This window comes from Artemia sp. Qi Xiang Cuo, chromosome 2 (genome assembly GCF_049724085.1).
Source record: "Artemia sp. Qi Xiang Cuo chromosome 2, ASM4972408v1, whole genome shotgun sequence".
In the NCBI taxonomy this organism is placed as follows: domain Eukaryota; kingdom Metazoa; phylum Arthropoda; class Branchiopoda; order Anostraca; family Artemiidae; genus Artemia; species Artemia sp. Qi Xiang Cuo.
Window position 1 is genome coordinate 84,347,241 of NC_142795.1, and position 9,413 is coordinate 84,356,653.

The 9,413-nt window shown below is 38.7% G+C and overlaps 1 protein-coding gene across 1 annotated transcript in view; it reads left to right on the forward strand.

Annotated features, from left to right (window-relative positions):
• The first annotated feature begins 1,793 nt into the window (after nt 1-1,793).
• alpha-Man-Ia (alpha-Mannosidase class I a) overlaps nt 1,794-9,413 on the forward strand; it is a 62,698-nt gene continuing 55,078 nt past the window's right edge. Inside the window, exon 1 of the mRNA XM_089107894.1 lies at nt 1,794-2,359. Within this exon, the coding sequence (XP_088964020.1) occupies nt 1,799-2,359 (561 nt within the window). The 5' untranslated portion in view covers nt 1,794-1,798. The remainder of the gene's footprint in view (nt 2,360-9,413) is intronic.

A 9,413-nucleotide genomic window follows, 5' to 3' on the forward strand; every position in this document is an offset into this window, starting at 1 on the left:
AAACTCAAGCGACACTGACGAGTATATTTCACTCACGATAGTCTCAACAGAAGTTTTCAGAGTTTGGTCGTTTCCGCATTTATCTTGAACTTGCTTAGTAATCGCGCTCATCATTGATTCTTTTGTTTTAGCGATTTAGTCCTCAGTTGCGACTATTTTAACTGGCAAATCCGCGGTAGATGGTCCAGAAGAAACTGCTCTCAGTGATGCGAAAGTTTTGGAATCCATCTTATAAATGTCCGGGTTTTGGTTAACCTCTTTAAACGCACTTCCAACATTTTTATCAGTTTTTGTAGATGCTTCGCGGTAATTGTCCTCAAACGAGATGAGACTATTCTCGGTTAGGCGCGACTCTGTGTGATCTCCATACGCAAAAACTAAGTAGTTGAATATTCCTTTTTTATCCTTTGAAACTTGGATAATTCTTACGGGCCATAGCGGGAATCTTTTGAAATTCGCTAACGCAAGCTGGAACTGTTGGAATTTTGACATTTCTTCGCTACTACGAGAAAAACCAAAAAAGAAAAAAAAAATCAACTTATCTTTCAGTGGGCAGGCCCACGGCAGCATTGGTAATCAGCAATTGACGGCTGGCCCGGTGGTCCGCGGAACCTGCTTTGTTATTCACCACCGTACTCTGGCATCCTTAATCAGCTAATCCAAAGTAATTCGAACGCCACACAAATAATAGGATGATCTGTTGATTGCTACCGTAATATAAGTCCTTTTTCTTTTCACAAAACGTGAATTGTGATTTTTATTTTATTAGGCAGGTCCAAGCCCGTTCAAGGGTGCCACTTCATGAAATGTATGCAAGGGAGCAAAATGTATGTTTCAAAATCTGGGGTGGTTAATAAAAGAGCTAAAGCCAGACGGGTATACCATGACAATACAAAGAGAGATAAATCTCGAGAAAAATTATGTTCAATCTCTATGATTCGGTTCATTTTCTTATTATTTTTATTCAGTTGCTTCTGTGTGTTTTAGGGGCGGATCCAGTTTTTTTAGGGGGGGGGGGCAAAATAGGTTGATCCGATAAACTTGCGTTAGAAGCAAGTTTAATTAACGCAAACTTGCGTTAATTAAGTGAATTACACTACTTTAGACGACATTAGGGGGGCGCGCGCCCCCCTCGCTCCCCCCTGGATCCGCCCCGGGTGTATTCACAAGGGTTTTTGCAAACTACATTTTCTATGCTGTGTTGATCATGGAGCAGCATTTGTATATAATTTGCTTTGATCTCTTTGGTTTTATTGTTTTTATTTTATCACTTTTTTCTTTTAAATGGTTATGTTTCAGATTGTTTCTTTTCTTAACGTTGAGGACGCCTAGTTTGATACAGTTGAAATGTCCGTCCTGATTGTTGTCTTTTATTTTCTTGTTTTTTTATTTTCTTTTATTTTCTTCTGTGTTTTATGGCTGGCTGGCAATAGACTCATTCTTTTGTTCGTTTGTTTTTTTTTCGAGATTTTTATCTCTTTTGTCTTATAAGGGTGGATGATTTTGGTGATTTTTCAAATTGTTTTTTATAGAAAATACCAAAGAGATACATTTTTCAATGAAAATACTGAAAAATGTCTTTGTCAAAATCTGGGACTGGGGGTAATTCCCCTTCCCATCTCAGTTATCGCTCCTGTTGGCCTTCATGGCACATATTGGCTCAACGTAAATTGATATACTTGTCAAGAGCCATTTTAATGAACAATTTTCCTAACCATAGGCAAATTGATACGTTAGTAGTTTGGTAATGATAAAATTTTCAGGGGCTTATTACTTTTATTTTTATAGTACATCTTTTATGGCTGCTAAAATGGGACGTATTGCTGGACTGGCCTTTCCCTCAAGGAGGACTATTAAACTAAAAGAGAGATACATATTTTTGATTCTTGTCCTAACTGTGATAGTATTTTCTATAACAACAATTTTCCTCATTCCTGATTTACGGAGTAGTTCAGCTGATAAAGTGTATCAAGTCTATGTTCATGTACAGAATGCTGCTCCAGACATATTGATACCTCAGCCATCCAGTGCAAATGAAATTGTGGGTGATAATCCAGACAAAGCAGAATTAGTACATTGGGGTGGGATTAATAAACATGGACAAATGGATGAACCCGATCCTCATTTACTAAGTGACAAAGAGCGTCTGAAGAAAAAGATAGATGCTTCTGAAGCTATACTTGAGAAACCTAAGGTACAGGACAAGGCGCCGGATGGTGAAGCTCCTGTAATAAAACATAGAGGTCATGAACTTAGGCCTGATAGTGATGTTGATAACATAGATAAATCAGTTGTTATTACAAGTGGCGGAGAAGATAATGAGGATGATGTCAGGAAGAAAAGAGATACAGTAAAACAAGTAATTTACCTTTTGTTATTTATTTCTATTTCTTGTTTTTCTTTAACTTTGATTTTAGGTACAAATGCAGACTCGAGAAAAAGCTAACGTACAAGTTGTAAATAGCTTACCACATTTTTGGAGGGAAGAGAGCAGAAATGGGCTTACTAATGCATGACAAACCACTTACTTAATTTCCAGAGTGGAAGTCTTCACTTCTTTCTAGAGTTCCAGCCTTTTAGATTTCGACTGTGTGTACTTATGTAAACGAAATCAGATGAGCCTGACATGTAGGGAAAAACGCATTCTTTTTTCGTAGCGAGGGGGAGTAGATTTTGGTGAATTGGACCTCTTGTTAGGAAAGGGCTAAAATTCAAGAGGATGTAGATATAATTTTTGGAGTAATGGTTGCCAGCAATCTTGTCTTCCGCATTTATAAGAATGGTCTATGGGATCTCATTTAAATTTGGTAGGGATTAGCTGCTTGAACTTTTGTTGTACCTTAGAGGACTTGTGTCCAAATCGATAGACATTGTTACGTGTGCGACCTCACATCTGTGACCAATGAGTCACAGTTGTTTCGTCTAAGTCTTATGCTCTTTCATGGGCAGCGCGATAGCGCTGCCTAATTAAAGAACGATGTGGGCACAATGTATTATTTTTTTTTCTTCTTCGTTTTCTTCTCCATACCCGGGCACTTCGTATCGAAAAAGTAGTCGTAGAAACTTCGAAAAGGGCTCATTCGATTGGAAATTGAGAGTTCTAGTGCCCTTCTTAATAGTCGAAAGTGATTGGAGGGCAACTAGCCCCCCCTCCACGCCCAACATTCCCCCAAACACATCCAATCAAAATTATGAGATAGCCATTTTGTTCAGCGTAGTTGATTTCCAGATAGAAAATATATTTTTTAGGAGGACACTCCCCCACAACCCTCGGGGCAAAAGTTTTAAGTTATGCCCTGGGGGCATGTAAGGTTTTTATAGGTGTTATCGTAGAAACTTCAAAAAAGGATCATTCGATTGGAAATTCAAAGGGCTAATGCCCTTTTTAATAGTCGAAAGTGATTGGAGGGCAACTAGCCCCCCCCCCCCCACGCCCATCATTTTTTTGCTCCATACCTGGGGACTTCGTATCGAAGGAATTGTCGTAGAAACTTCGAAAAGGGCTCATTCGATTGGAAATTGGAGTGGCTAGTACCCTTTTTAATAGGCGAAAGTGATTGGAGGACAACTTGCCCCCCCCATGCCCATCATTCTCAGAAACACATCCAATCAAAATTTTGAGATAAACATTTTGTTCAACGTATGTGACATCCACACATAAAATATGTTTATGAAAAGGGAACTCTCTCACAATCCTAAAAATAAGGAAGTTCAGTTGTGTTTTAAGGGTAAATAAGGACAATGCCGGTTGAATGGATCATTTATTATTTTTTCCTTTGGAACAAAGCACTTTGTATCGAAAAAATTGTTGCAGAAACTTCGGAAAGGGCTCATTCAATTGGAAATTAGAGTGGCTTGTGCCCTTTTTAATAGTTGAAAGTGATTGTAGTGCAACTAGCCCCCCCGCCCACGCCCATCATTCCCCCAAACACATTCAATCAAAATTTTGAGATAGCAATTTTTTTCAGCATAGTTGATTTCCAGATAGAAAATATCTTTTTGAGGAGGACACTCCCCCACAACCCTCAGGGAAAGAGTTTTAAGTTGTGCCCTGGGGGCATATAAGGTTTTTATAGAAGGTGTCGTCGTAGAAACTTAAAAAGGCTCATTCGATTGGAAATTCAAAGGGCTAATGCCCTTTTTAATTGTCGAAAGTGATTGGAGTGCAACTAGCCCCTCCCCCCACGCGCATCATTCCTCCAAACATATCCAATAAAAATTTTGAGATAGCCATTTTGTTCAGCGTAGTTGATTTCCAGATAGAAAATATATTTTGAGGAGGACACCCCCCCCCACAGCCCTCGGGGCAAGGGTTTTAAGTTATGCTCTGGGGGCATATAAGGTTTTTATAGCAAGCGTTGTCATAGAAACTTCAAAAAAGGCTCATTCGATTTGAAAATCAAAAGGCTATTGCCCTTTTTAATAGTCGAATGTGACTGGAGGGCAACTAGCCCCCCCCACGCCCATCATTCCCCCAAATACATCCAACCAAATTTTGAGATAGCCATTTTGTTCATAATTGAGATAAACACATGTTTAATAGTCGAAAGTGAATTGAGGGCAATTGACCCCCCTCTCATGCCCACCTTTTCCCCAAACACATCCAATCAAAATGTTTAGATAGCCATTTTACAAGGCCGTATCCAGGGGGGGTTACTCGGTTTGAACCCCCCCCCCCCCCCCGAAAATTTTGATCGAGTCGAAAATAAGTCGAAAATTAGTAAGACCTAGGTAAAAATCAGTAGAATTAGTCGAAAACTGAGTCAAAATTAGTAACCCCCCCCCCCCGAAAAAAAATCCTGGATCCGCCCTTGCCATTTTATTCAACGTAGTTGAAAGTTTTGGAAATTAGGTCTTTAGGGATGGCAATACATCCCCCCCACAACCCACAGTGAAAGGATTATAAGTTATGCACTGGGCTCTGACCGGGTTTTTATAGAAAGCGATGCTGTAAATTTATCCAACAGGCCCATTCAACTTAAAATGTAAAGGAATATTGCCCTTTTAATGGTCGAAAGTGATTGGAGGATAACTAAACCCCCTTTCATGTCCATTATTCCCCCAAACACACACTGTTAAAATTTTGAGGTATCTATTTTTTTCAACATATTTGAAAGTTCTGGACGTTAGGTCTTTTAGGATGATAACCCCATCAGAGCCCTCAGTGCAAGGGTTGTAAGTTATGCCCTGGGGGCATATAAAGTTTATATAGAAAGTTGCTATAGAAATTTCAAAAAGAGTTCATTTGATTGGAAATTGAAATTGCCCTTTTTAATAGTCGAAAGTGAGTGGAGAGTAATTAAGGCCAGAACATAATTTACACTTTACTGTAAAAAATTCAAATGAATGTGCATTGTCAGTTTAATATACATATACTGATATTTAGTAATCAAAATGTTAAGATTATTTGATTTTTTAAAGTTATAAAAGTAAAAACATTTATATTTGTTTCAGTAAAGTGCAAATTATGTTCTGGCCTTGGGAAGGCATAGGGGTTTTGAGCCCAACTTTTTGGCCCAACTCGTTTTGAGTTTGACTCGGTTATTTTTGTAATTTCTGTTCGTTTTGGGTTTCATTTATTTATCAATCCTGATTTGTGGTAGCTTCACGCTTGGTACATTATTTGATTTCATTTTTGCTAATTTTTGGTTTAATGGAGTTCTTTACTTTTCTTTGAAAAACTTATTTTGTGGAAAAAGTTTTTTTAATTAATCATCTAAAATATTGTTTTAAGATTGTGGTTAGCATTGGAGAAGGTCGCTCAAGTGTATCCCTCCAAGTGGGGAATAAATATTGGATAAATTCTCCTCGTCTCCTAACTTGAAATCGACCGTAAATACTTTTTATGGAAATTTGAAAAATTTACACCCAGTATTTTAACATTTTTAATTCCCCCCCCCCCCCCTTCTCACAAAAAAAGACCCACTTAGTTGAAAATGGATGTTCAGTATTGCAACTGTATAATACTGTACATAAATGAAGACGGGCGCCAGTTCACGAAAATGAGGGGAGCAACGATAAAATTTTGTTTTAATGAAAATATAAAAAAGGAATTTTCAAAATCTAGGGGTGGGACATTTTTTTTCCTTCAGTTTTTCTGAAGAAAATACCAAAACAGATTTTTTAAAACCTAGATGGGTAATTGTTCCGTCTCCAATTGGCACCCCTTCAAATGAATGAACTCCAAATGGATGTAAAAATGAATGGATGAGCTTACAAATAGCCATCTCTAGAGACTGTTTTGTCGTGGGGACTGCATATACGTATAAATTTCATGATAAATGTGCTGACGCTCAGCACATCCGGCACTGCCACTGGGTGTTTTTACGAATAGCTTTTTGACAGTTCTAAACCGATTAGCTGTATCAGAACTGTCGTTCGATATTAGTTCTACTTTTAACTTATTCCGGTCAGAACTGGTGTTTTTGGCTTAAAAGGGCACTTTGCTGTGGATCTATCTCTTTTTTTGTTTAAAAAGACACGAAATTGAATATTCTGTTTGAAGGAACCTCCCTTGATGGTCTACTAACACCTATTTGATACGATCACCTGTAGTAAAAAAAAGACAGAAGAAAAACATTGAGCGCGCTTCCATGACTACCAATCTCAGAAAAAAAACAACTAAATTCCGAATTTTGCATGAAGTGCAAAAAATTCCGAATTTTGCACTAAAGTGCAAAAAATTTTTCCGAATTTTGCACTAAATTCCGAATTTTGCATGAAGAGGGCTGAAAAGTCCATTAATATGTTGCCAGACCTGTTGAATTTTATGGTGTAATTTCACCAATTCGCACTCCTCATGGGGGTTCTCACCTTATTTTTGATATGTGACCAGAGGCATAAGTAGGTTTTTCAGTGTTCTTTTTTCAATGCCAGTTCCCCCCCCCCTCCCCCGTAGCAGCGTAAGTGGGTATATCTTTCATGAAATACGCATTATACACACACACACATATGTGTGTGGTGTGTGTAGATATATGTTATTTAAATAAATCCCTAACTAATGTTGCGTCTGGGGACAAGTGCACCCCTTGCCCTAGCTACGCCACTGTAGATATTATAAAACCTAATTAATTTTACATATTTGGAATCAGCATATAAAATATATTCTTTTTATGCATATATTGTTTTCAAATTTACGCTTTTGGTAAACGTCACTCTTTGCTCACTGAATTTTTATGGTCAGTCTAAGTTTCTCAGTTTCTGTTATGAACAATGCCGTATCCAGATGAGGAGGAACAGGGTTTGATCCCCCTCCCCCAAAATTTTCGTCTGACTCATAAAAAACGTAACAAAATGCATATAAACAAACTTTTGATACGTTTTTAAAGGTTTTTTTTTTAACCCCACTCCTCCCGAAAAATCCTGGATGCGCCCTTGGGTATAAAGCTTCTAAAAATGTACGAGATTTCCCATTGTCTGCTTAGTGATTGATTTGTACGAATTTGCAGCCAAACATGCTCTAGGCTTTTCCTCAGAAAGGATCAGTGGAAGGGAGAAGGTTCAAGACCAAGGTCTAATCCCACTTTCGTTTCGACTTTCAATTTCATCATGTGGTCATATTTGTGACATGTTTGCAAGATTTCTATAGTATATGAGGCATTTAAATTAGTCCCTTTTTCGAATAGTCTCTTCAAATATGTAGCATTTTCAAACTTGTTTTTATTATATAATTAATGCAGGTGCAGTGCAATATATTCGGTTGCTACAAAAATGAATCAAATTATTTAAATACAAGTTTAAATACACATAAGAGATTCCCTTTAAATTGCTGCTATTTCTCCGCTTGCAAGTTTATTGAAGCAACCTATTGTGCTCAGACCAGGCACGTACGCAGGAATTTGTTTCGGGGGGGGGGGGGGGAAATCCTTCAAACGCATTATTCTGTCAGAAAAATCAGAAAATTATGGGAAATTGAAAAAAATCGTGAGATTTCGGGGGGGGGGCCGGGCCCGGAGCCCCCCCCCTGCGTACGTCCCTGGCTCAGACCTATTGTGCTCAGTCAGACCAGTCATTATTACAATAAGGGGGGGGGTTGTTTTTAGAAATTTAGGGGGCGGGACAGGTTTGTTGATTTCTGTTCAATTTCTTTTCAATAAAAATAGCCAAAGAGGCATTTTTCAATAAAAATACCCCGAAAAACGATAATTATCAAAGTATAGGGGCATTTGCCACTCACTCCCCAATTGACACCACTGACCATTGTGTTTGGCCGAAAAATCTACAATTATCATGCAAAACTCAAATTTTTGGTGGACAAGTGGGTTTCAGGACGTAGTTCCAGGAACAAATTTACATCGCTACACAGGTGAAAGGGGGGTATATCCCTCGTCCAGAAGATTGGACCGGTGGATCGTTTTGGAAAAAGGGGGAAATAGCGGGCCAAACAAATACCATGTCTTATGTTTTGAGGCCGAAGTGAGAACCTGAAAAAGCATAAGTTATAAAGCCGGAGCTGAATTTTGTTTAATAAATGCATGCACTTTTCTGAAGTGGCGAAGGGCCCCTCACAGGCGCAAATTTATCTCTATGAGCCATTCCAATTGTTGCGAAAAATTCCCGAATCTTAAAGGATTTAAAGAGAACAAGTAAGTAATGAGTTCATTTAACTACCTTTTATCTTTGTCATCGCATTATCAAATGACTGTCTTCTATGTCCTCGTACCAGGTAATCTGCCCCGATACTAAAAAAAATACTATTGGGGAAGGGGCTAGGATATTGGTTTTTAATAAGGGATATGTGTCCGACATTTTGTGGAGAGATCAAAAGGTTGATAGAAGTGCAAAAGCAGGTGAACTAGATGGAAGTCATTAGAAATAATGTGAACCTCGTAAAATTCTTGACTTTTAGGGGAGCAGTGGCCCAGAGACCCCTCTATCTGTGTACACGCCAGTAGAGGAGGGGGTACCAGCGCGATCAGTACAAAATTCGGTTATCAAAAGAACGTATGTCCGATCAGTACACCATATATGGTCATAGAGTCCCTAGGGAGAAAGATTGCGTAATGGGGTCAATGACCTCTTTTTCCAAGGTCGATTTATTTGATGTTTCTATGTGTAATAGCTCCGGGGCGAAGGTTGCACATGCGCATTGAATTCTAACGGGGACAGTGTTATTGATCTAGGACTCGAGGGGGAAGTGAATTTCCGAGAAATTGAGTGCGTAATCGAAGGGGAAGTGAATTTCCGTGAACTTGATCTACATAATCGATGGGTGAATTATTGATTCACGAGCGTGGGGACTTATGAAACAATATGGTCATAGAGTCCCTAGGGAGAACACGTGGTTAATGGGGTCAATGACCTCTTTTTCCAAGATCGATTTATTTGTTGTTTCTATGTGTAATAACTCGGGGGGGGGGTCGAAGGTTGCACATGCGCATTGAATTCTAACGGGGACAATGTTATTGATCTAG